At 43.6% G+C, this 26,503-nt stretch overlaps 1 protein-coding gene across 1 annotated transcript in view; it reads left to right on the forward strand.

Annotated features, from left to right (window-relative positions):
* The first annotated feature begins 12 nt into the window (after positions 1-12).
* LOC105491365 (syntrophin beta 2) overlaps positions 13-26,503 on the forward strand; it is a 114,635-nt gene continuing 88,144 nt past the window's right edge. Inside the window, exon 1 of the mRNA XM_011757705.2 lies at positions 13-792. Within this exon, the coding sequence (XP_011756007.1) occupies positions 147-792 (646 nt within the window). The 5' untranslated portion in view covers positions 13-146. The remainder of the gene's footprint in view (positions 793-26,503) is intronic.

Genomic DNA, 26,503 nt, shown 5'->3' on the forward strand with positions numbered 1-26,503 from the left:
CAATGGAAGGAGAATGAGAAATGCAGTCCCACTGCACTCGGGCTGCCCACGTCCGGCGAGAGGCAAGGGATCAGACAACTTCTGCACCTCCCGGAAGCGGCTGCGCCGGCCCCGCCCCTCCGGAGGCAGGCGTGGCCTCATGAATAATGAATCACGCGGGGGAGGGGCCGGGCCCGCCCCTCCGGGCGGGAAGGGGGAAGCGCCGAGGCTGCCTGACTGGAATGAGGGTAGCTGCGGCGGCTGGAGCGGGGCCGGCCATGGCGGTGTGGACGCGGGCCACCAAAGCGGGGCTGGTGGAGCTGCTCCTGAGGGAGCGCTGGGTCCGAGTGGTGGCCGAGCTGAGCGGGGAGAGCCTGAGCCTGACGGGCGACGCCGCCGCGGCCGAGCTGGAGCCCGCTCTGGGACCCGCGGCAGCCGCCTTCAACGGCCTCCCGAACGGCGGCGGCGCGGGCGACTCGCTGCCCGGGAGCCCAAGCCGCGGCCTGGGGCCCCCAAGCCCGCCGGCGCCACTTCGGAGCCCCGCGGGTGAGGCGGGCGCGTCGCCTCCCGTGCGCCGGGTGCGGGTGGTGAAGCAGGAGGCGGGCGGCCTGGGCATCAGCATCAAGGGCGGCCGCGAGAACCGGATGCCGATCCTCATCTCCAAGATCTTCCCGGGGCTGGCCGCCGACCAGAGCCGGGCGCTGCGGCTGGGCGACGCCATCCTGTCGGTGAATGGCACCGACCTGCGCCAGGCCACCCACGACCAGGCCGTGCAGGCGTTGAAGCGCGCGGGCAAGGAGGTGCTGCTGGAGGGTGAGCGGGGCCGGCCGGGCGGGCGGGAGGGTGGGCGGGCCGCGGCGGCCTGGGCTCGCGGGAGCTCACTTTGTTCCTTGCCCCGCCGGCGGGGCGAGCCGGTTCTCTCCCCCTCTCTCCCCAAACCCGGGTTTCTGGAGCTTTCAGTGTGGAAAAACGGATGCTTCTTGCAGGAAAAGTTGGGAAAAGGAAAAGCCGCCGAAGTGTTACTTGCAGCCCCTAAGGAAGACTCGGCTGAGACTGAGTAAAAAGCAGCTGCCTATGAAGCCTCCTCTCGGCCCGATAAGCTGACACTAAGAACTTGAGGCAGAGCGAACGGCTCGAGTGTGTCTGTCTCCGTTTGCCCGCTGAGAAGTGCCGGGTTGGCGCTTAACTCACTCACCTCTGGCTCCTCGGGGCGGGTGGGTCTATTAAAAAAAAAAAAAAAAAAAGTCCGTCCACACCGATGCCAGCTGTATGCTTGGGCAACCCACCAAAGAGCTGGTTAATTTATGGGAATTTAACCCATCATTGGCTCTCAACAATAACCAAAGGAGATCATAGCACTTCATTGAAGCCAGAAAGCTGAAACAGCAAGTCTGTGTGGTTAATGAACCTTGTTTAACAGTGGAGGCTCACGTGTTTGAACATTTACTGCCAACTAGAGTTTTGCCCCTTTTGCAAGTCTGCTGCCAGCTTCCTACCACTCACAGGCGCGCTATTAGGGTTTTTGTAAGAAACTTGAAATGGCAAATCACAAAATAGGTTTCAGTAACCAGGATTATTCTTTACAGTAAGTTATATGTATGTGATCTGTAAGTTGGATCTTTCGTGATGAATTTGAACTAGGGCAAAAATAAAATTCCTCTCCTCTAAGAACTCATGCATGTTGGAGGTGATATTGTAAATTATAAACGAAGAGTCAGTTGCTTTCTTCTTAAATTTTTGAGCGGTCAGCTTTCTTTCGCTGGTGATTATTGCTAGCTGTGTTGAAAAGAATATAAAAGAAGATGCTGTCCCTACTTGGTCTCTAGTTGGAGAAATGATAGAAAAATGCAAAACAACTTATAGGGAGGAAAGGAATGAAGTTGGCGATTACGTCGTGCAAACTATATTTAAATACCAAAGGAATGCAAAGTTAGAAAGTAGTGGAGATGGAATTAGCCAGGGAGGACTTTTTCCCGGATCTGAATCTTGAGCCGGGTCTCCAAGGAAGTGATGGACATAGGCAGGCAGGGATGAGTCAGGAGGGTATTCCTGGCAGAGGAAGGACAGAAGGGAAGGGCTGGGGGCTGCTGGTGAAGAAGGACCAATCAAACCGAGGGGCCAGAAGTCCAACTTGGCACAATGGATTTTCACTTTCTTATAAATCAGCTTGTGAATATTTGGAAAAATACTGGTTTACCAGAAATGATTTCATGTACACCAGTTGTGAAATTCCAGTGTCCCACCTTTATAATGTCCTATTTATAAACCTTATTTATATTGCATGTCTAGGTGGGGCTAGACATTGCTCGGAAATTAGTGTTAATAGGAGTAAAATTAAGATTGTGGTTTGGGTGTGTGTATAAAAAAATTGTTACTCTAAACATGTACCTTGAAATTGGTCTAGCTAAGCATTTGGTTATAAATTCTTACATCCAGAATGCACTATTTATGTAGTCCTCACTTGTGATGGGCAGACAATTGAACCTTTTACACCATGTTTAAAAAAAAAAAAAAAAAAAACCCAACACTTTTTGGCCAGGCATGGTGGCTCATGCCTATAATCCCAGCACTTTGGGAGGCCAAGGTGGGTGGATCACCTGAGGTCAGGAGAGCGTGGCGAAACCTCGTCTCTACTAAAAATACAAAAATTAGCCGGGTATGGTGGCAGATGCCTGTAATCCCAGTTACTAGGGAGGCTGAGGCAGGAGAATCGATTGAACCTCGGAGGTGGAGATTGCAGTGAGCCAAGATGGCACCACTGCACTCCAGCCTGGATGCCTAGCCTGGATGACAGAGCAAGACTCCGTCTCAAAAACAAACAACCCACTTTTTGTGTAGGTATAGTTTGAACCTAGTATTCAGACTAGTAAAATGAAAACCTTGTAGCAAATGCTTCCCAGTCTTTATTGGACTAAAATAGGCCATGTGTGCTTTTAGAAAGATGGCAGCATAATAACATGTTTATTGAATGCCTTTTTGCCTAACACACAGGTTCTACTTTATTTTCCCACTTTGTATAAGACAAGCAGTTTTTGTTCTTATAAGTTGTGAGGAAGTCAATATAGTAGATTTATGACGTTGCATTTTGAAGCCACTGGGTGTAAAAATAAAATTACTCAAAATATGTAAAACCACTGAAAACAATGATTTAATTGAACTAGTCAAACATTATTTAAAATTGAGAGCTGGTGTCCCATCCAGGTAGACCACTTTTAGAAGATAGATTTTAAGTTTAGTCTTTAAAGTTTTCAAGCTGTACCATATTGTCCTTCCATTAGATGTCTCAAAACTTGAGAAACTGCCGTATCATTAAGTTTAGTCTTTAAAGTTTTCAAGCTGTACCATATTGTCCTTCCATTAGATATCTCAAAACTTGAAAAACTGCCGTATCATCGCACAGTGATGCTTTTCTGTGATGTGGGCAGGGAATTTCAGGCACTCTTGCCAACCCCACACCAGGGAAAGCTATAGTCTTTGGTTGCCTGTGGTTAGGGAATTGAATGAAAAGCTTCCTTTTTATCTCAGGGATTTGCAGGAATTATTTATTCGTTCATCAGATATTTACTTAACACTTAACTCATGCCAGAGACACTTGAAGATACCTGATTCCTGCCCTCAGGAAGTTTAGAGTTGAGATGTGGGGAAAAGGAGGAGAAGTAAATAAGTACAGCAGAGGGCTAAAAGTGCTATTTTAATAGAAGTTTGGAGAGGGCACAACCCAAAGATAGAGGTCTATATAGGTCCATCATGGGAATCAGAGGTTGAGGATGCCCAGGTTGATGAAGCTTAAATTGAGCTTCCCCTTAAGAAGAGAGAGCTGCCACCAGTAAAGACACAGAAGTGCAAGACATTAAAAAGTTACTCTAGCCAGTAGGGTAGAGTAGAAGCAAGGATTTTGTGGTCAGATGTGGGTTTGTTTCTGGCTAGTGGTTTGTAACCCCTAGGCAAGTTACTTAATCTTACTAAACCTTAGTTTCCTCATCTATAAAGCCAGGATGATAATAACACCTCCCTCAAAGTTGTTAATTCATTTTGCAATTCATGTGTTGAGTACTTTTTAAGGGACCGGGAATACAGCAATGAAGAACACAAGTCTGAATGAGGAAGGTAGGACCTGATCATGAAGGTATGCTACGAGTTAACAAAGACACTCTCGAAATAGCCAGGATGGCAAGTTGTTAAAATAAAACCCAGGGCTCCATTTTTACCTGAAGAAGAATACATGATAAGAATTATTTTAGGTGAATAGGTTAAGAATTAGTTTGTGCTGGTCCAAGTGCAGTGGTGTTTACAACTAATTGATCACAACTAGTTACAGATTATTTGTTCCTTTTCCACTCTCACTGCTTCACTTGACTAGCTTTAAAAAAAAAAAAAAAAGCCAAGTGTGGTAGCTAATGCCTGTAATCCAGCACTTTGGGAGACCAGAGCAGGAAGATCATTTGAGGCTAAGAGTTTGACACAAGCCGGGGCGGCATAACGAGACCCTGTCTGTACAAAAAATTGAAAAACAAACAAACAAACAAACAAACAACTAGCTGGGTGTAGTGGCGCAATTGTAGTCCCAGCTACTTGAGAGTCTGAGGTGGGAGGATCGCATGACCCCAGAGGTTGAGGCTGCAGGGAGCCATGATTGCACCACTGCACTCCAGGCTGGGTGAACAGAAACGCTGCCAATAAATAAATGAATAAGTAAATGAAATATTTTGAGATGGAGTCTCGCTCTGTTGCTTAGCTGGAGTGCAGTAGAACAGTGTTTTGCTGTTCTCAGCTGACTATTCGAGGATCCAATCAGTGTTCCTGGCTAGGTTAGTACACTGGTAACTAACTGGACAACAAATAATGCTGCTTGCTTGCATCTTCCACTAAATAGTATAATAATGCCTTACATTTTAATCAGGATTTTAGGCCGGGCGCGGTGGCTCAAGCCTGTAATCCCAGCACTTTGGGAGGCCGAGACGGGCGGATCACGAGGTCAGGAGATCGAGACCATCCTGGCTAACACGGTGAAACCCCGTCTCTACTAAAAAATACAAAAAACTAGCCGGGCGAGGTGGCGGGTGCCTGTAGTCCCAGCTACTCGGGAGGCTGAGGCAGGAGAATGGCGTAAACCCGGGAGGCAGAGCTTGCAGTGAGCTGAGGTCCGGCCACTGCACTCCAGCCTGGGCGACAGAGCGAGACTCCGTCTCAAAAAAAAAAAAAAAAAAAAAAAAAAAAAAAAAAAAAAATCAGGATTTTAAAATTATGCATTTTATTTATTTTGAGACAAGGCCTCTCTCTGTTGCCCAGACTGGAGTGTAGTGGTACGATCACAGTTCACTGCAGCCTCAACCTCTTTTGCTCAAGCGTTCCTCCCACCTCAGTCTCCTTAGTAGTGGGACTACAGATGTGCACCGCAATGCTAGCTAATGTTTGTTTGTTTGTTTGTTTGTTTTTCTGCGGAAGTTGCAGATTGCACCGCTGCACTCCGGCTTAGGTGACAGAGCGAGACCCTGTCTTCAAAAAAAGGGAAAAGGAAAAACTACCCCATAGAAAATAGTTGCTAAAGTGTGTAAAACTCACTCTTCAAGAGTTCACTAAAGGGAATGATTAATTGGGTGATGAAGGAATTGAGTATGACTTCCTAGGGAAAGGAGATTTGATCTCAGGCTTGAAGGACAGGCTACTTCTCTGTAGACTGAAGTCAGTTCAAGTTGAGGGGATGGCCTGAGCAAAAGCCAAAATGAGCATGACATATGATACAAAGTGAGGGGAATGGCTAATTGGTATGGACTTGAGGGAAGAAAATAAAGTTGGATAGATAGATTGAAGCCAGATTATGCAAGTTATTGAAAGCCAACCAGAATAATTTAGACCATTCTCATTCTGTCAACATTTATTTATTTATTTCATTTTATTTATTTATTTTTGAGATGAAGTCTTGCTCTGTCACCCAGGCTGGAGTGCAGTGGCCCGATCTCGGCTCACTGTATCCTTTGCCTTCCGGGTTCAAGTGCTTCTCCTGCCTCAGCCTCCCGAGTAGCTGGGATCACAGGCACCTGCCACCACGCTCAGTTAATTTTTGTATTTTTAGTAGAGATGGAGTTTCACCATCTTGGCCAGGCTGGTCTCGAACTCCCGACCTCGTGATCCACCCACCTTGGCCTCCCAAAGTGCTGGAATTACAGGCATGAGTCACCACGCCCGGCCCCAACATTTATTAAGTACCTACTGCAAACAAAGTGTTGTGGTAGATGCTGGGAATTCCAAATTGGGAGTAATCCCTGCCCTTTTAGGCTAGTAAGGAAACAGTTATTGCAGGTTGTGATAGACGCTTTAATAGAGGTGAGAACACAGGGCGCTGGAGGTAGGAGTGCAAAGGAGACAGCATGTCAAAGGTAAGAAAGTGATAAGTAGCAGATTTGTTGAGAGAAGTAAAGTGTGGTAAGGTACAGGAAGTGTGTGCTAGGAGAGCAGTCTGGAAAGGTGGGCAAAGGCCAGGTTATCGAGAGCCTTGTACGTAGTGCTAAGCAATTGTCTCTAAATGAGGTTTATATTTACTTTTTCAACTTGAAAAAAAGAAAGGCCGGGCGCGGTGGCTCAAGCCTGTAATCCCAGCACTTTGGGAGGCCGAGACGGGCGGATCACGAGGTCAGGAGATCAAGACCATCCTGGCTAACACCGTGAAACCCCGTCTCTACTAAAAATACAAAAAACTAGCCGGGCGAGGTGGCGGGCGCCTGTAGTCCCAGCTACTCCGGAGGCTGAGGCAGGAGAATGGCGTAAACTCGGGAGGCGGAGCTTGCAGTGAGCTGAGATCCGGCCACTGCACTCCAGCCCGGGCTACAGAGCAAGACTCTGTCTCAAAAAAAAAAAAAAAAAAGAAATTGAGCTTTATTAATTTTTTTTTTTTTTTTTTTTTTTTTTTTTGTGACGGAGTCTCGCTCTGTCACCCAGGCTGGAGTGCAGTGGCCGGATCCCAGCTCACTGCAAGCTCCGCCTCCCGGGTTTACGCCATTCTCCTGCCTCAGCCTCCGGAGTAGCCGGGACTACAGGCGCCCGCCACCTGCCCGGCTAGTTCTTTGTATTTTTTTTTAGTAGAGACGGGGTTTCACTGTGTTAGCCAGGATGGTCTCGATCTCCTGACCTCGTGATCCGCCCGTCTCGGCCTCCCAAAGTGCTGGGATTACAGGCTTGAGCCACCGCGCCCGGCCTATTAATATTTAATATATAGATAACACTGGTTCTCTTCGTCTTATAAGATGGTGCCGTTACACACTCGATATACAAGCTGATGCCTTATGATTGTTAGAGTCTTCATAAGAGCAATTTCAGCAAAGTGACAGGAACAGAAGCTTCACAAAGCTGAGGAACTGACAGTGGTGTCCTTACTAGTTTGGCTGCTGTTATCAGAATGCAACTTATTGCAGTTTACTTGAGCCTGGTTGAGTGGATTTATATTATCTGCTTTTAATTACATTAATCTTCACAAAATGAACAAGTGGCTTAGAGATTTGCACAAAGAAATAGTAGATTAGAGATAATTTTAACACTGCAAACAATAACAAAAAGGTAGAACCGACGTTTCTCCTCCTGGTGGGAGCTCTTTGTCACATTTCAAGGTAATTATATCTGTCAAGGAGTCAGCCTAAAAAATGAAATTGTCAAGAAGACTTTGAAATATGGATATATATACACGTTATCGTCGATAATGAACTTCACCTTAAGAATGTAGTGTACTTTGAGTCATATAGTAGCTAATGATAGCATGACTTCATCTGGGTTATGTTTATATCTTTATTTTTCTGTATCTCAGTCTTTCTTGGTTTATATATTTTATTTATGGTTTATAGTATATATTCATTAATAAATGTTCATAGATTGAGGGCATATACTCAAATTTTTACTGATATACATGTGCTTTGAGAAAGTTTTAGGCCACAGGATGCTGCCAAAGTGCTTTAAATGAGGGAAAATGTTTTAGAAAGTTGAGAGTGGCAGATGGAGTATAGGAGCTGTAGACACGAGGTAAGGTAAAGCAGTTAGGAGGCTATTGTGACACCATAAGGATAGCGAGACTGGATAGGACAGTATGTAGTGGAGAAATGGTGAGATGGAAACAACAGGCCTAAATGTTTAAGGTCTTAAGAGAAAGAACTGGAGGCTAACTCCTGGATATCTGGCTTCAGAAGCTGGATAACTGTGAAACTAAAATGAACAGAGGACAAACTAGTTTTCTGAGTGAAGATAAGTTTAGTTTGGGGCATGTTGAATTTGAATTACCTGTGTGACATCTTGATGGAAAAGGTCAGTAGCTGGCTGGGCATTCAGGACTGTAATCAAGAGAAATGTCAACTGAGATCAAGATTTATGAGATGTCAGGATAGAAGTGATAATTGATGCGTGAGTGTGGATGAAGTCATTGAGAGAGTAGGCCAGGTGTGGTGGCTCACGCCTGTAATCCTAGCACTGTGGGAGGCTGAGGTGGGTGGATCACGAGGTCAGGAGATCGAGACCATCCTGGCTAACACGGTGAAATGCCGTCTCTACTAAAAATGCAAAAAAATTAGCTGGCATGGTGGCGGGTGCCTGTAGTCCCAGCTACTCGGGACGCTGAGGCAGGAGAATGGCGTGAACCCGGGAGGCAGAGATTGCAGTGAGCTGAGATTGCACCACTGTACTCCAGCCTGGGCAACAGAGCGAGACTCTGTCTCAAAAAAAAAAAAAAAAAAAAAAGAGTAGTGCAAATTGAGACGTAGAATCAGGATGGAATCCTGCAGAACCCCTACATTTAGAGCCAGGGCGAAGGAGGAAGAATCTGGAAAGGAATTGTCCGGGAGGTAAGAGAACAATCTGGAGAAAAGTGTGCAGTGGTGGTCAGACAGGCAAGAATTTCGAGGAGGTGGAGGTGATTGGCATCTTCAGATATTACAGATGCCAAGAAAGTTGAGAGCTAAAAAGTCCATTGGGTTTGATCATTAGCATACAAGACCACTGGAGTTCTCATAAGAGCAGTTTCAGCAAAGTGACAGGAGCAGAAGGCAGTGAGTAGACTATGCTTTCTATTTATTCCTTTTTTTGATATGGAGTCTCGCTCTGTTGCCCAGGCTGGAGTGCAGTGGTGTGATCTGGGCTCACTGCAAGTTCCGCCTCCCAGGTTCACGCCATTCTCCTGCCTCAGCCTCCCGAGTAGCTGGCACTACAGGCACCCGCCACCACGCCCAGCTAAGTTTTTGTATTTTTTAGTAGAGATGGGGTTTCACTGTGTTAGCCAGGATGGTCTCGATCTCCTGACGTCGTGATCCGCCCACCTTGGCCTCTCAAAGTGCTGGGATTACAGGCGTGAGCCACCACACCCGGCCTTGTTTTGTTTTAAATGGGAAAATAATTGGGACAGATTTGTATAGCAAGAGAAAAGGCCAACCAACAGAAAGAGTGAAAGGTTGAAGAGATAGAAGAGGTGGGAAATTGATGCAATTCATTTTTGATCCAGGAAGTGATATGATGGGAACAGAATTTTGGGTTGGCAGCAGTGGAAGCACTGGATGCAGTGCAAAGAGGAAAGGCCAAAGGTGGGAAAAACAGCAGCTGTTGTAGTGAAAAATAATCCAAGCCAGAGGTGATCATCTTTGGAGCTGGTTGTGGTAGTGGCAGTGGGAATAGAGAGGAGGATTCAATTCAAGAAATACTTTAAAGCAGTTGATGCTTGTCAGGGGACATAGTAGAGTCCACTAAGAAGTTTTTCTTACCTAGATAGTCTCCTTCCAACTGCCCGTGCACCCAAAAATTTGATACTTACAGAGAATATTCTGCAGTGAGTTTTTGTTACTGGCACAGGTGTTTGATCCTTTAGAAACACTGGGGTGAAAAAATTGAGAGACACTGTTTCAAAGAAAGAAATGATAGGATACAGTGGTTGATTGGATATAGTCAATTAGCCCTGAGATTTCTATCCAGGGGCAGTAGAAGAATGGTTATCAGTGGAAAAGTGGAATAATTTGGAGAGTGTTACCCTCATACTATTCAGCCTTGTTGTAAAGCACTTAAGCCATGTAACTCTGTCTGCTGTCTCTGGGGTTTGAGAAGAAACATTTTAGTTTATAAACAGTATACTATATCTGGTCACATGGAATGAGAGCATATTCTTCCTTTAAAGGGTCTTTTTTCTAGATTAGAGAAAAGAGCTTTTGAATTCCTTTGGAGAGATGATGGTATGGTCAGTTATGTTTAATATTTTGTGCCTGGAGAAATAAAATTGATTTGGTTACTTTATTTAAGTATCTTTCTGAGGAAAGTACACTGATTCCTTAATAAAATTTGTGTTTGATTTTAGTGTAAAAACAAAACTCATGAAATAATTTTATATATGAACAAAGTGCTAGTGATTATGGTATCATAGATTTGCCTTTCAAAATAATAAAAGAATTATAAAATTCAAACTTGGCTTTATTTCTGGCCCCCAAGACATTGCTAGAATGCTACAATTAGTTGAGAATATGTGAAATACAGTTTTTTTTTCTTTGGTTTTTCTACAACATTTTTCTTTTTGCTATCTTCTGACCCTCTTGCTTTAAAATGTGTAAATTATCTTGAATGTGTCATGGAAAGTAAACTTAATGAAATAGATGAGAAAGTTGAGCAGTGTATTTTTGAATTTAATCTGTCATGCATGTAAAATGTTACACCTAGGCAGGTGTGGTGGGTCATTCCTTTAATCTCAGCACTTTGGAAGGCAGAGGTGGTAGGATCACTTGAGGCCAAGAGTTCGAGATCATCCTGGTCAATCTAGTGAGACCCAACCTGTATTTTAAAAATGAAAAAAAAAATTATACCTCACACTTAGAAAAATTGGAAGCTTTTTTTTTTTTTTTTTTTTTTTTGAGACGGAGTCTCGCTCTGTAGCCAAGGCTGGAGTGCAGTGGCCGGATCTCAGCTCACTGCAAGCTCTGCCTTCCGGGTTCATGCCATTGTCCGGCCTCAGCCTCCCGAGTAGCTGGGACTACAGGCGCCCGCCACCTCGACCGGCTAGTTTTTATATTTCTTAGTAGAGACGGGGTTTCACCGTGTTAGCCAGGATGGGAAAAATTGGAAGCTTTAATGTTTCATTGAAAGAGACTCAGATGGTATAAACTTTTTTTTTTTTTTTTTTTTTTGGAGACAGAGTCTCGCTCTGTTGCTTAGGACGGAGTGCAGAGGCACCATCTTGGCTCACTGCAACCTCTACCTCCTGGGTTCAAGAAATTCTCCTGTCTCAGCCTCCAAAGTAGCTGGGATTACTGGTATGTGCCACCATGCCTGGCTAATCTTTGTAGTTTTAGTAGAGACAGGGTTTCTCCATGTTGGCCAGGCTGGTCTCGAACTCTTGACCTCAGGTGATCTGCCTGCCTCAGCCTCCCAAAGTGCTGAGATTACAGGTGTGAGCCACCATGTCCAGCCTAAACTTACTTATTTATAATAAAATGAATTGATCAACTAACAAAAATTTTAAAAAAGAAAGAAAATGCACGTGCCTTATTCAAGGCTCCTTGGGTTTCAAAACACAGAAACCTATTTAAATGAGTTCAAATAAAAGGATGGAGATATTATAAAGAACCAGACAGGTCTTAGGACTTCAGGAAGAGCTGGGCCTCAGATGTCAGGAACCCAAGGCAGTGCTGAGGACAGTTGCTCTTACTCTCTCCCATTTCTTCTCATTGCAGAGCTTCTCTGTTTCTCTCAGGATGTCTTTTGCAACAGCTTTGTTCTAGTCCTTTTATGGTTTCAATTCTTACATTTAACTTCTTAATCTATGTAGAATTTATTTTGGCATATGGTATGCACTAGAGGTTTAACTTTATTTATTTTTCCAAATAGTTAACTGATTACCTCAGCATTATTTGTCAAATAATCCTCTTGCATGCTTAGTCTGATAGCTTGGTGGTAGCTGCCTAGAGTGCCATATGGGGAAAGATCCAAGGCCATATCTGGGTTCAGCAGGAACAAGTGCTATGCTTAATTAGTGATGTCTGCAGTGAGTGTGCCTGAGGATGGGGTGCAATTTGCATGCTATACATCTGCCCCTCTTGGGATGAGATGACCTGTCCTTTCCTCATTGATTTTAAATATACCTTTTTTTTTTTTTTTTTTTTTTTTTTGAGACGGAGTCTTGCTTTGTAGCCTGGGCTGGAGTGCAGTGGCCAGATCTCAGCTCACTGCAAGCTTCGCCTCCCGGGTTTACGCCATTCTCCTGCCTCAGCCTCCGGAGTAGCTGGGACTACAGGCGCCCGCCACCTCGCCTGGCTAGTTTTTTGTATTTTTAGTAGAGACGGGGTTTCACCGTGTTAGCCAGGATGGTCTCGATCTCCTGACCTCGTGATCCGCCCGTCTCGGCCTCCCAAAGTGCTGGGATTACAGGCTTGAGCCACCGCGCCCGGCCAATATACCTTTTTAAATAGCACTTTTTATATTCTCTGCTCTGATTCTGGAGTTTCTAGTATATTCCATTTTAGTGTTTTGTAACATACCACACTGTATTTTTTGTTTGTTTTTGGTTTTTTTTTTTTTTTTTTTTTTGGAGACGGTGTCTTGCTCTGTTGCCCAGGTTGGAGTGCAGTGGCGCGATTTTGGCTCACTGCAAGCTCTGCCTCCCGGGTTCATGCCATTCTCCTGCCTCAGCCTCCCAAGTAACTGTGCCTGCCACCACACCCGGCTAATTTTTTGTATTTTTAGTAGAGATGGGGTTTCACCGTGTTAGCCAGGATGGTCTCGATCTCCTGACCTCGTGATCCTCCCACCTCGGCCTCCCAAAGTGCTGGGATTACAGGCGCGAGCCACCGTGCCCGGCCCCACACTGTATTTTGTAGCTATAACATTTAATATCTGGTAATTCAAGTGGACTGTACCAGCGAAGAAAAATTTGAAAAGTAACAATAGACAATTGCTGGATGGTATAGTATAGTTACTTATTTCTCTAGATAAATTTTGGAATGATTTTATCATTCTTAAATCCTCTGGATTAAGAATGATTAAAATTATATTAAATCCATAAATTAATTTGGAGAGAACTGATGTCTTTGTAATATCTGTTTCCCAGTCATTCCAGCCAGAAATACTGGGACTTACTCATCCATGTTCCAATCATGGCCAAGGGGAACCAGATGTTCTGATTGGCCAGGCCTATATCAGGTCACTTCAGACCTGTACCCAGGGAATGGGGCAATTTTCCTAGAACCACATGGACTGAAAGTGGCGGTTTCTCAAAGGAGAATTAAGGTGATGTTAACAGAAGAAGGGGGAATGGATGCTAGGCAGGCATAAATAGCAGACATTCATTACATTATTCTAAAACCATCAGAAGATGATAATATGGATTAAATGAGAAACCACCATATTAAGAGATTTAGAAACATTATAGACAGCTATAAAATGAAAGTCAGAATAATAAATTTGCTTAGGTACAGGTGAACTTGTTGGAGCTTTTAAAAAATGCTTGACATGTCAAGTGAGTAAGAAATTATTTTCAGCATTTGTTTTATTGGTATTTTGAACATCACATTTCTATGAATTTCAAGCAACTTTGTAAGTGTGCATTAAGATCATATTTTTATAGGTAGAACAACAAAAGTATATAGAGCTCAACAAAAATATATAGAGCTCAGGGACAGCTTTTGAAGTCAGAGATGGAGAAAAATCTTTGTCTATCAAAATAGGCAGATATAATTTATTTTTAGTTTTTAAAAAGTATTTGTTGTTATTATTTTTTTTTAGAGACAGAGTTTCACTCAGTTTCCCAGGTTGGAGTACAATGGCATGATTGTTGCTTACTGCAGCCCTGAACTCTTGGGCTCAGGTGATCCTCTTGCCTTAACCTCTGGAGTAGTTGGGATTACAGGCATGAACTACTGTTCCTGGCTTGCAATTTTTTTTTTTTTTTTTTTTTTTTTTTTAGTAAGAATTATTTTGGTTGCAGAAACCCAAAACCAATGAATTTAAGCGGAAGTGGAATGTGTTGCCTTATGTAACTCCTGAGACTGGGGGTGGATCTAGGTTTAGGTTCAGTGGGATCCAAAGGCTCAAATTATCTTGGCTGCAACATCTCCGCTGTGGAGGGTCTAATTCTGTATAGTCAGCTAAGATGGTGCCTGGAGCTCTAGGAATATATTGCCTTAACTTAATAACTAACCCCTGTAAGAAAAACTGGAGTGTTCTTTTACCACTCACGTTATCAGTTTGGAGATAGGAAGGACTCCAATAGTTCTGCTTTGCCAGTTCCTTGGACCTATCACTATTACCAAAATGATGGAGACTGCAGTCTAGACCTCTGTCACGTGCTCATCCCTTGTGTATTGAGGTTGGCAGCCTCACAAGACTATGAAATCTGGAGTGGGGTGGTTGCTAGGTTAACTTATGTTCACTATAACAGGCTGTAGAGCTTAAAATATTTTTGGCCGGGCATGTTGGCTCACACCTGTAATCCCAGCACTTTGGGAGGTCCAAGTGGAATCACTTGAGCCCAGTCGTTCAAGACCAGCCTGCACAACATGGCGAGACCCTGTTTCTACAAAACATGTAAAAAATTAGCCAGGTGTGGTGGCAAGCGCCTGTGGTCCCACCTACTTGGGAGGCTGAGGTGGGAGGATCACTTGAGCTCGGGAGATTGAGGCTTCAGTGAGCCGTGTTTGAGCCACTATACTCCAGCCGGGGCAATGGAGCAAGACCCTTTCTCAAAAAAAGAAAAAGTAGCTAAATTGTAAATTTTTAAAAACAAAAGGAATCGAAATTGATAATAATGACACTTACTGAGAGCTTACTCTGCTAAGCTCTTTATTATCACAACTTTTTTTTTTTTTTTTTTTTTTTTTGAGATGGAGTCTGGCTCTGTCACCCAGGCTGGAGTGCGGTGGCATGATCTCGGCTCACTGCAACCTCTGCCTCCTGGGTTCAAGCTATTCTCCTGCCTCAGCCTCATGAGTAGTTGAGATTACAGGCACATGCTACCATGCCTGGCTAATTTTTGTATTTTTAGTAGAGATGGGGTCTTACCATATTGGTCAGGCTGGTCTCGAACTCCTGACCTTGTGAACTGCCCGCCTGGGCCTCCCAAAGTCCTGGGATTACAGGCGTGAGCCACTGCGCCCGGCCACAACTTATTCTTTTAACAGCCCTGTGAGTCAGGTGGCATCATCCCCATATGAAATATAAAGAAATTGAGTCCTGGAAGATTAAATAATCGTGCAAGGTTATAGAATTTGTAGGTGGATAGAGGCAAGATTACTCAGATTTATCAAACTACACAGCCTTTGATATTAACTATTATAATAGACTGCCTCTCTGGTGGATCAGTTTGGGTTAAGAAGCTAGCAAGTCTAAAGACTAATAGGATTTATTGTTATGATTGGCTTAATTTTCAGGAAAATTGTGCTTTGGATTCTGTGTTGTTGCATCTATCTGGAGGTTATCCAGTTAATGTCTCTCAGTCTTTTCCTCATTTTTTTTTTTCATACTGGACCTAAAGCTGTATGTAATTAATCAACTCATATTGAATAACTACACTCTGTTAGACACTCTGAGAGAAATAGAATATATAAGCCCCAAAGATTTTACTTTTATGAAGTACCCAAAATGGGTTTATAAATACTAATAAACTATACATAAGTGAATTCAAAGTATTTCATACATTATAAGTGGTAGACAAATGCTGAGAGAACTTGGAATAAGTGAGCAAGTAGTAGGAATGTATTTTGGGTCAGATGAGAGAAGGGCGGGACATGGAATAGGTGTGGGAAGTGGGAAGGATGGAGGGCATGTTTAGAGGGGAAGGGCGTGTCTAGAGAGCAAAGACTGGAACAAGTAGTGATGTTCAAACTTCAGCAAACAGATTTGATGAAATAGCCCATTTTCAAGGCTCTGTACCTCTTTTTAAAAATAATTTAAATATTAGTAATAACAATATAACTGATTTCTGAAATATTCTTGTAATAATTGTATTCATTATCTGCAAACTGTTTTGTAATATAACATGGACTGTGAGTATGTATTACCTCACACACTGCCCACCCCTCTTCCTGCGGACAATCATTAGTGTTTCAGCATTGAGAGTATCAGCATTGTTTGTTGTTTTTTTTGTTTTGTTTTTTTTTTGAGACGGAGTCTCACGCTGTTGCCCAGGCTGGAGTGCAGTGGCGCGATCTCGGCTCACTGCAAGCTCCGCCTTCCGGGTTCCCACCATTCTCCTGCCTCAGCCTCCTGAGTAGCTGGGACTACAGGCGCCCGCCACCGCGCCCGGCTAATTTTTTGTATTTTTAGTAGAGACGGGGTTTCACTGTGGTCTCGATCTCCTGACCTTGTGATCCGCCCGCCTCGGCCTCCCAAAGTGCTGGGATTACAGGCTTGAGCCACCGCGCCCGGCCTATTTTTTCTTTTGTAATTATTCTAGCCAAACATTTTTTTGTTACTGCTTTTACTTTTGATATATTACTATGTTATTTTACTTTTGGAAAACACAAATTTTAACAAAGTAGCATTCTCCAAAGTATATTCATCTTTACAAGTAAATGTTTGCCCAAATGAAACAAAATCTGTTTTACTTAACACTAAATGTCTTGGATTTGCCTCCTTATTTTGCTGTAATTGTTGGCCAGTAAAAGTATTTACATTGTTAGCTCTGTTTTCATTGCAATAAGGGATGGCAACATTTTAGAAAACCACTAGTAGTATATATAATGTTTTTGAGTACTATGGATGAATATTCTGTATTCGTCTCTTCAAAGATTATTAATTACATTTTAGGATAAAAATACATATTTTTTACAATGAACATAAAGTAAAAGTAATTGAAAAAAATTAAACTGGCTCTGGGCAAGTATCAACTCTGCTAAAAACAACAATAAAACACTAAAGTGAATTTCTGAAAACCATTCTTCACCAGAGATGTTTTAATATTAATCTGTGTTGTCCTTTACAATGTAACAGTTGATTTTTTTTTTTTTGGTAGTGGGACAGAGTCTCACTGTGTCGCCCAGGTTGGAGTGTAGTGGTAATCTCGGCTCACTGCAACCTCCACCTCCCGGGTTCAGGCAATTCTCCTGCCTCAGACTCCTGAGTAGCTGGGACTACAGTCCTACACCACCACGCCCAGCTAGTTTTTTGTATTTTAGGTAAGACAGAGTTTCGCCATGTTGCGCAGGCTGGTCTCGAACTCCTGAGCTCAGGCGATCCACCAGCCTCAGCCTCCCAAAGTGCTGGGATTACAGATGTGAGCCCTCATGCCTGGCCTATTTTTCACATGTATATTTTTGACAAGAGAAATGTCTTCATTGCACGCTCTTCCTCTGCTTCTCTTTAAGGAGTTTGTGTGTGGTTGATAGGAAGATGTAGTTCGCTCTTATTCCTCTACCACTTACATGTTTCCTCCCATTATTCTCTTTATTTCTCATATACCCTCCTACTTCCTCTGTGCTCTTTCAGAAAGAATTTTAGATTTCTTCAAATGGATAAAATACCTTACTAAGCAGTATTAAAGGATTTTATGTCCCCGTTTCCCTAATCCTTTCTATTTTGCTGTTTTTTTACTATTCAGCACCACATCAACATCACATAAATAAGTTAGCCTGCTGCTTTAAATACAGATGGACATTTAAGAGAGTTTTACAAGTTATAAGACGGCAACTTTTTGGCTTAGTACATTCTCTCCCATTTATTGGTGTTAATGAGGAGTCCTTCTAGTTCGGTGACATTAATACTATTTAAATGCTAACAGTATACAAGATGCTTAAATAAAAGGTAAAGAAGGCCTCAAAAATCCATTAAATAAGCATCCGTTCACATGTAAGATTTATTATTTCAGGTGGAACTTTTAGGCCAGGATGCTGTTTTCCTATGGCTTTCCTGAATGTTCTGCTTTCAAACCAGACCTCTGGAGGCCCTGAAAGTGTGATGAGGAGTAATTATTTTAAAAAGCAGAGAAATGACTCGATTTGTCTGAGATTTCTGCGACACATAAACGAATTGGCTGCAGCAACTCGGTGAAGTGTTTGGTAAAAGTTACAGAGCAGTCTTCTGCCATCACCCCACAAGAAAATAATGCAGATCTCTCAACTTTATCAGTCAGGTGAGGGTAAAGTAAAAGCAAACAAAAATAGAGTCAATATACAAAAATTACTTCAAGATGGATCACAGGGCCAGGCTCGGTGGCTGGTACCTGTAATCCCAGCAATTTGGGAGGCCAAGGCTGGAGGATGACTTGAGCCTAGGAGTTCAAGACCAGCCTGGACATTGTAGCAAGACCCCCGTCTCTATTTAAAAACAAACCAAAAATAAAATAAATAAACAAAACAAAAGGGTACAATATAATGAAAACTCACGTACTCAATTTTATCAGTGTTAACATTCTCAGTTTTACTTCCTAACAAAAAATCCCCGTGAACCTCTCCTTGACTCCATTTATCTTCCTCCTGCTCTAGCAGTTATATCCTAAATTTGGTGTATCACAAATGTGTTGTTTTTCCTGCATTTCAACCCATGGGCCTGAAAAATAAAGCATATTCCAAAAGCATTTTTAGGTTATTTATATTTTTAATGATCTTTTCATACGTGTAATATGATGTATATTCCACCCTTCTAGTGGAAGGATGGTACAGTCTTGAGGAGCAGAATGCCTGACACAAAAATAATTTTTTTTTTTTTTTTTTTGAGACGGAGTCTCGCTCTGTTGCCCAGGCTAGAGTGCAGTGGTGCAATCTTGGCTCACTGTAAGCTCCACCTTCCGGGTTCACGCCATTCTCCTGCTTCAGCCTCCCGAGTAGCTGGGACTACAGATGCCCGCCACCATGCCTGGCTAATTCTTTTGTATTTTTTAGTAGAGACAGGGTTTCACTGTGTTAGCCAGGATGGTCTCGATCTCCTGGCCTCGTGATCCGCCCACCTTGGCCTCCCAAAGTGCTGGGATTACAGGCCCAAAGTGCTGTGAGCCACCGCGCCCAGCCGAAAAGTAATTTCATACTAGCACACTGATGCTAAGAAATAAGTATTAAATTTCTGTAAAAGAAATTGATTCCCCACTTTGTCAAAATACGCCTAATATCTAAATTCCTAAACTCACTGTGAGCAAATGTGCTTGACAACAATGGCCAACACAAATAAGTATAATAGTATAATATTTGTGTTAAAAATGTCCCCCTCTTTAGAGGTTGTCTAAATCTCTGACAATCCATACATTTGTGTACAGTCAGTTCATATTAACTCTTCATTCTCTATCTCATATTTAGAATTGTAAAATATGAGCTGGAAGGGATCTTATTTTTAATAGATAAGAAACATACTGCTTATAATGCTGAAATTATTTTTTGCCAAGGTCACACAAAGTTAACAGCCATCCAAAATGTTTTGCTGTATTTTTGCCCATGAAAAATCAGGTAATTTTTAAAACTAAATCCAGATGTTTGGAGATGTCTTAATAATCTCAAAGATTTCTTTTCAGACCCGAGCACAGAGGTTTGAGTTTGTTTAAATCATGAGAATTCAATAGTATTATTACTATTTTTTTTGAGTGTCTCTAAAATTGTTAATTCTCTTCTTCTTCCATGCTTCATACCTGGATGGAAAATTGCTTCAGGATATCAGTCTGCATGTCTAGAGAAACTAATGCTGCTTAGTTTAGAAGCAGTCCAGTGAAGCAACACAAGCGGATAGGGCTGTGACTCTTTTCCCTTGTTTACACCTGATGTTTAGGTCGTGTATCATTTCAGGTATTACCTGAGTGTCTGTGATGTTTAGCTATACCTTTTTGTCCCCAGCCTTTCAGTGATCCCTTAAAATTTAACCATGATTGAGGCAAACTTCTTTGCAGTCACTTACTGTTTAATGAAGGGGCTGGAGTCTCTGGCACTGTCTCCTCTGTTTTCTGACTTGGAGGCTTTCTCATTGTTCATGTGCTTCCTAACTTTCATCTCAAGGCTTATAAAGAAAGCAAGGAGTAACTCCTCACATGTCCCTGGTTTGTAGGCATTACTTTGAACAAACATACATTCCTAGTTTATAATGGAAAACAGTATGGTAGTTACTATTCATACTAAATGTAAGCTGTGAACTTTATGAACTGTTAGAATTTTTTTTTTCTTTTTTGAGCCAGGGTTTCGCTGTTACCCAGGCTGGAATGCAGTGGCTTGAGCATCAGTCTCGCTCTGTCGCCCAGGCTGGAGTGTGTGGTGCGATCTCAGCTCATTGCAACCTCTGCCTCCCGGGTTCAAGCAATTCTTGTGCTTCAGCCCCCCAAGGAGCTGAGACTACAGGCATGTGCCACCACGCCTGGCTAATTTTTGTATTTTTAGTAGAGATGGGGTTTCGCCATGTTGGCCAGGCTGGTCTCGAACTCCTCGACTCAAGTGATCTGCCCACCTCAGCCTCCCAAAGTACTGGGATTACAGGTGTGACCCAACACGCCCAGCCACATCTGATAATTTTGCCATGTTTCCCAGGCTCATCTGGAACTCCTGCCCCTAATTGGTCCTCCTACCTTGGCCTCCCAAAGTTCTAGGATTAAAGGTGTGAGCCACTGTGCACCGCCTATTTTTGGGCTTTTTTTTTTTTTTTTTTTTTTTTGAGACAGAGTCTTGCTCTTATCACCCAGGCTGGAGCATAGTGGCATGATCTCAGCTCACTGCAACCTCCACCTTCCAGGTTCAAGCCATTCTTCTGCCTCAGCCTCCTGAGTAGCTGAGATTACAGGTGCCTACCACCACACCTGGCTAATTTTTGTACTTTTAGTAGAGATGGGATTTCGCCATGTTGGCCAGGCTGGTCTCGAACTCCTGACCTCAGGTGATCTGCCTGCCTCGGCCTCCCAAAGTGCTGGGATTACCTGAGTGAGCCACTGTGCCCAGTGTTTTTTTTGTTGTTGTTGTTTTGTTTTGTTTTGTTTTTAAGAGACAGGGTCTCACTCTGTCTCCTGGGCAGGAGTGCACTGGCATGATTATAGCTCACTATAGCTAGCTTTGACCTCCTGGCCTTAAGCAATCCTCCTGCTTAGCCTCTCGAGTAGCTGGAACTAGTGGTACATGTCACCATGCCTGGCTAATTAAAAAATTTTTTTTGTAGAGACAGGATCTTGCTGTGTTGCCCAGGCTTGCCTTGAATTTCTGGCCTCAAGCGATCCTCCTACCTAAGTCTCCCAAAGTGCTGGGATTACAGACTGAGCCACTGTACAGTTCTGGAATTTTTATAGATAGTATTAACCTTTGGATTTTTGCCTTTCTTTTCCATTTAAAACAGTTTCCATAAACTCTCCCTTTCCCTTTTTTGTTACAGTGGGAATCCGTTGCTTATTAATAATAATAATAATTATTATTATTATTATTTTTGAGACAGAGTTCCACTCTTGTTGCCCAGGCTGGAGTGCAATGGCGTGATCTCAGCTCACTGCAACCTCCATCTCCCAGGTTCAAGCGATTCTCCTGCCTCAGCCTCCCAATTATTATTATTATTTTTGAGATGGAGTGTTGCTCTGTCACCCAGGCTGGAGTGTAGTGGCGTGATCCCGGCTTACTGCAACCTCCGCCTCCCAGGTTCAAGCAATTCTCCTGCCTCAGCCTCCCAAGGAGCTGGGATTTCAGGCACGTGCCACCACGCCTGGCTAATTTTTATATTTTTAGTGGAGTCGGGGTTTCGCCATGTTGGCCAGGCTGATCTCGAGTGATCCACCTGCCTCAGCTTCCCAAAGTGCTGGGATTACAGGTGTGAGTCACTGCGCCTGGCCAGAATCTATTATTTATTGAGAACTTCCTCTTAATATTGTCTGATCAGCTAGAGACTGGTGAGTACTCTTCTTCTTCACTTGGAGTATGAGGAAGCAGAAGTGAACAGCATTGCTGCTCAGCTGCAGTTGCTTCCATAGGCTTGCTAGAAGCACCAGAAATCTCCCACTGGGCACCAGAATCTTTGGGTTGTGTGCCATCAGGTCCTATTCCATATATGGAATATTATTGCTCCTCAAAAGAAAAGCATGTTGAGACAGTAGTTATTAAGAAGTCAGGCTTTGCCACAATCCCTTTTAAATGTAGTACCTCAGGCCTTTCTCAACATAAATTTTAAATTCTTTCAGAATCACAAATTTTTCACAAGGACAGATGATTCATTAGTTTTGCTCTGTGGAAAGAAAAGACCTCAAGTTAATTTCCACAACCTAAATCAATTGACTGTGGAATTTAAGCTCTGGGAAAACTAAAACATACTAAGAACATTCAGGGTTTTTTTTGTTTTTTTTGTTTGTTTGTTTGTTTGTTTTTGAGACGGAGTCTCGCTCTGTCGCCCAGGCTGGAGTGCAGTGGCTGGATCTCAGCTCACTGCAAGCTCCGCTTCCCGGGTTTACGCCATTCTCCTGCCTCAGCCTCCTGAGTAGCTGGGACTACAGGCGCCCGCCACCTCGCCCGGCTAGTTTTTTGTATTTTTAGTAGAGACGGGGTTTCACCATGTTAGCCAGGATGGTCTCGATCTCCTGACCTTGTGATCCGCCCATCTCGGCCTCCCAAAGTGCTGGGATTACAGGCTTGAGCCACCGCTCCCGGCCAGAACATTCAGTTTTAAATGGAAGCAAGATATTTTCAGTTGATCTGCCAGTGTATGGAAATCTGCAGCATTGGCCCCTTCAGTAATCCACCCCAATTGCATAGTCTGTGGCCTACACGAGTATTTTTCCACTCTCCAGTTTACCACATCTTTCTTGGCATCAAATCACTTTTCTACTTAAATGAAATTGCTAGTTTAACCACTGGTGAATGCACTCATGGAAGTGAAAATGAAAACTATTTATTCAAGAGTTTCAGTGATGTTACTGCTGTGTGCATTACATACGACCATAGTATTTTTATACTGATGATCTTTGTTTCCCTAATGTTATATTTTAAGTTGGCTATGTATACAGAGTAGAACTCCTTAGCAAACAGGAGTCCTCATACACACGACCCAATTTAATTCCCTAGACTTTAAGGGAGGAAAGGTTGTGTACTCTCTGTACAGTTGCCCTCAATTTCATTCTGGGAAAGACTTTGTTAACAGATGTTAACAGAATTCTTTTTTTTTTTTTTTTTTTGAGACTTGCTCTGTCACCCAGGCTGGAGTGCCGTGGCGTGATCTCCGCTTACTGCAACCACCGCCTCCTGGGTTCAAGCAATTCTCCTGCCTCAGCCTTCCAAGTAGCTGGCACGCACCACTACGCCTGGCAAATTTTTGTATTTTTAGTAGAGATAGGGTTTCACCACGTTGGCCAGGCTAGTCTCAAACTCTTGACCTTGTGATTCGCCCGCCTCAGCCTCCCAAAATGCTGGGATTACAGGTGTGAGCTACCTTGCCCAGCCCAACAGAATTCATATTTAACAGATACCTCTTGTGGCCCCTTGTAAGGCAAGAATAAAGGTCTTCAGTTTTAGCTTCTTTCCTTCCCTCTCTTGTCCATTGATCCTTGGATCTGTGTTCTGGCATCTTGTTTGGTGGATGTGACATAATGGCTTTTTCTTCTATTTGGGTGATATTTTCTTTCCCATTTCCTCTTTCCTACATTAGGCATTTCCAACCTGCTTCTTTCATATTTCATATTTCTCACATATGGCCCCCTAGTGATCCCAAAGAATTCTAAGGTTCTGGTAACTTTAGATGGATTTGAAAGAGGAAAAGGTGGGATAAATAACTTTTCCTCAAATAAAACATAAGTTTCTAATAATGCTTCTTAAAAATACTTAAATGCAACCAATGTATTATCAAAAATAACCCATTGTATGTTCGTGAAATCCTTTCCATTGATGTCCTATACTCAGCTATGTGCTTGTTAGGAAGTGATGGGAATGTAGGAACTCTTTGCTCCCACTTTTTTTGTTGTTGTTGTTGTTGTTGTTGTTGTTGTTTTGAGACGGAGTCTCACTCTGTCGCCCAGGCTGGAGTGCAGTGGCGCAATCTTGGCTCACTGCAACTTCCGCCTCCCAGGTTCATGCCATTCTCCTGCCTCAGCCTCCCGAATAGCTGAGACTACAGGCACCTGCCACCACACCCGGCTAATTTTTTTGTATTTTTAGTAGAGATGGGGTTTCACCGTGTTAGCTAGGATGGTCTCGATCTCCTGACCTCATGATCCACCCGCCTCGGCCTCCCAAAGTGCTGGGATTACAGGTGTGAGCCACTGCGCCCAGCCTGTTGTTGTTGTTTTTTTTTTTTTTTTTTTTTTTGAGACGGAGTCTCGCTCTGCCGCCCAGGCTGGAGTGCAGTGGCCGGATCTCAGCTCACTGCAGCCTCCGCCTCCCGGGTTCACGCCATTCTCCTGCCTCAGCCTCCCGAGTAGCTGGGACTACAGGCGCCCGCCACCTCGCCCGGCTAGTTTTTTGTATTTTTTTTTTAGTAGAGACGGGGTTTCACCGTGTTAGCCAGGATGGTCTCGATCTCCTGACCTTGTGATCCGCCCACCTCGGCCTCCCAAAGTGCTGGGATTACAGGCTTGAGCCACCGCGCCCGGCTGTTGTTGTTGTTAAAGGCAAGGCCAGGCCTTGCTCTGTCACCCAGGCTGGAGTGCAGTGGTGCGATCATAGCTCACAGCATCCTGTAACTCTTGGGCTCAGGAGATCTTCCTGCCTTAACCTCCCAAGAAACGAGGATTACAGGTGCATGCCACCACTTGGCTAATTAAAAACATTTTTTTAGTAGAGACAGGGTTCTCACTATGTTGCCCAGGGTGGTCTCAAACTTCTGGGCTCAAGTGAGCCTTCCACCTCAGCCTCCCAAGGAGCTGGAATTACAGGCGTGAGCCACTGTTCCCTGCCTGCTTCTACCTTTTAGCTTTTTGTTTAGCGATCATTACTCTTCTCTCCAGTAGATATACTATTTGATCAAGATGTGGGTAATTAGTCTCTAATTTCCCCACAAGAAAGTATCTTCTGGGCTGGGTGCAGTGGCTCACGCCTGTAATCCCAGCACTTTGGGAGGCGGAGGCAGGCAGATCATCTGAGGTCAGGAGTTCGAGACCAGCCTGACCAACATGGAGAAACTCCTTCTCTATTAAAAATACAAAATTAGCCAGGCGTGGTGGCGCATGCCTGTAATCCCAGCTACTCAGGAAGCTGAGGCAGGAGAATCGCTTGTACCTGGAAGGCGGAGGTTATAGTGAGCCAAGATCACTCCATCGCACTTTAGCCTGGGCAACAAGAGCAAAACTCCATCTCAGAAGAAAAAAAAAAAATCTTCTGTCTAAGCCTTTGTTAATAAGGAATTGGCTGCGTTTTTATTTTTATTTACTTATTGTTTTTGAGACAGAGTTTTGCCCTTGTTGCCCAGGCTGGAGTGCAGTGGCGCGATCTTGGCTCACTGCAACCTCCACCTCCCAGGTTCAAGTGATTCTCCTGCCTCAGCCTCCCGAGTAGCTGAGACTACAGGTGCCCGCCCCCATGCCCAACTAATTTTTTGTATTTTTAGTAGAGATGGGGTTTCACCATGTTGGCCAGGCTGGGCTTGAACTCCTGATCTCAGGTGATCCACCCATCTTGGCCTCCCAAAGTGCTGGGATTACAGGCGTGAGCCACACAGCATCCGGCCTTCCATTTTTATTCTTTCAAAATATGAAAGGAATTCTTAGAGGCTTTAAAGTATAGATTTTCCTTTTATTTATTTACTTAATTAATTAATTTATTTATTTATTTTGAGAGACGGTGTCTTGCTCTGTCGTTCAGGCTGGAGTGCAGTGGCGCGATATCAGCTCACTGCAACTTCCACCTCACAGGTTCAAGTGATTCTCCTGCCTCAGCTTCCCGAGTAGCTTGGACTACAGGCGTGCGCCACCACACCCAGCTAATTTTTGTATTTTTTCAGTAGAGATGGGATTTTACTATATGTTGGCCAGGCTGGTTTCAAACTCCTGACCTCAGGTGATCCGCCTGCCTTGGCCTTCCAAAGTGCTGGGATTACAGGCATGAGCCACCACGCCTGGTCAAAATGTAGATTTTTCAAAATCAAAATTTGATTTTGTCTTACGTTTTATGTTGACCAATTATAAAGTAGATAAGAAAACAGCCATTGTTGAGATTCAGTTTGAATGTGTATTTTAAAAATAATTTTTGATATATTACATACCTTCAGAAAAGTGCACAAATCATAAAAATGTACAGCTGGATGAATTTTCACAGGCTGGGCATACTTTTGTTAACAGTGCCCAGATGAGGAAACATTAAAACCTAAAATCCTACCCATGCACCTTTTCAGGCGCTTCACCTCCCATCCAAGGGTAGCCTCTAATACTGTAGCTTAGTTTTCCCTGTTTTTGAACTTCATGTAAAAATGAAAAAAATAGGCCAGATGCGGTAATCCCAGCACTTTGGGAGGCTGAAGCAGGCGGATCACCTGAGGTTAGGAGTTCGAGACCAGCCTGGCCAACATGGTGAAACCCATTCTCAACTAAAAATACAATAATTAGGCGTGGTGGCGCATGACGGTAATCCCAGCTACTCAGGAGGCTGAGATGGGAGCACTGCTTGAACCCTGGAGGTGGAGGTTGCAGTGAGCCGAGATTGTGCCATTGCACTCCAGTCTGGGTGACACA

This window comes from Macaca nemestrina, chromosome 18 (assembly GCF_043159975.1).
Source record: "Macaca nemestrina isolate mMacNem1 chromosome 18, mMacNem.hap1, whole genome shotgun sequence".
NCBI classification, from domain to species: domain Eukaryota; kingdom Metazoa; phylum Chordata; class Mammalia; order Primates; family Cercopithecidae; genus Macaca; species Macaca nemestrina.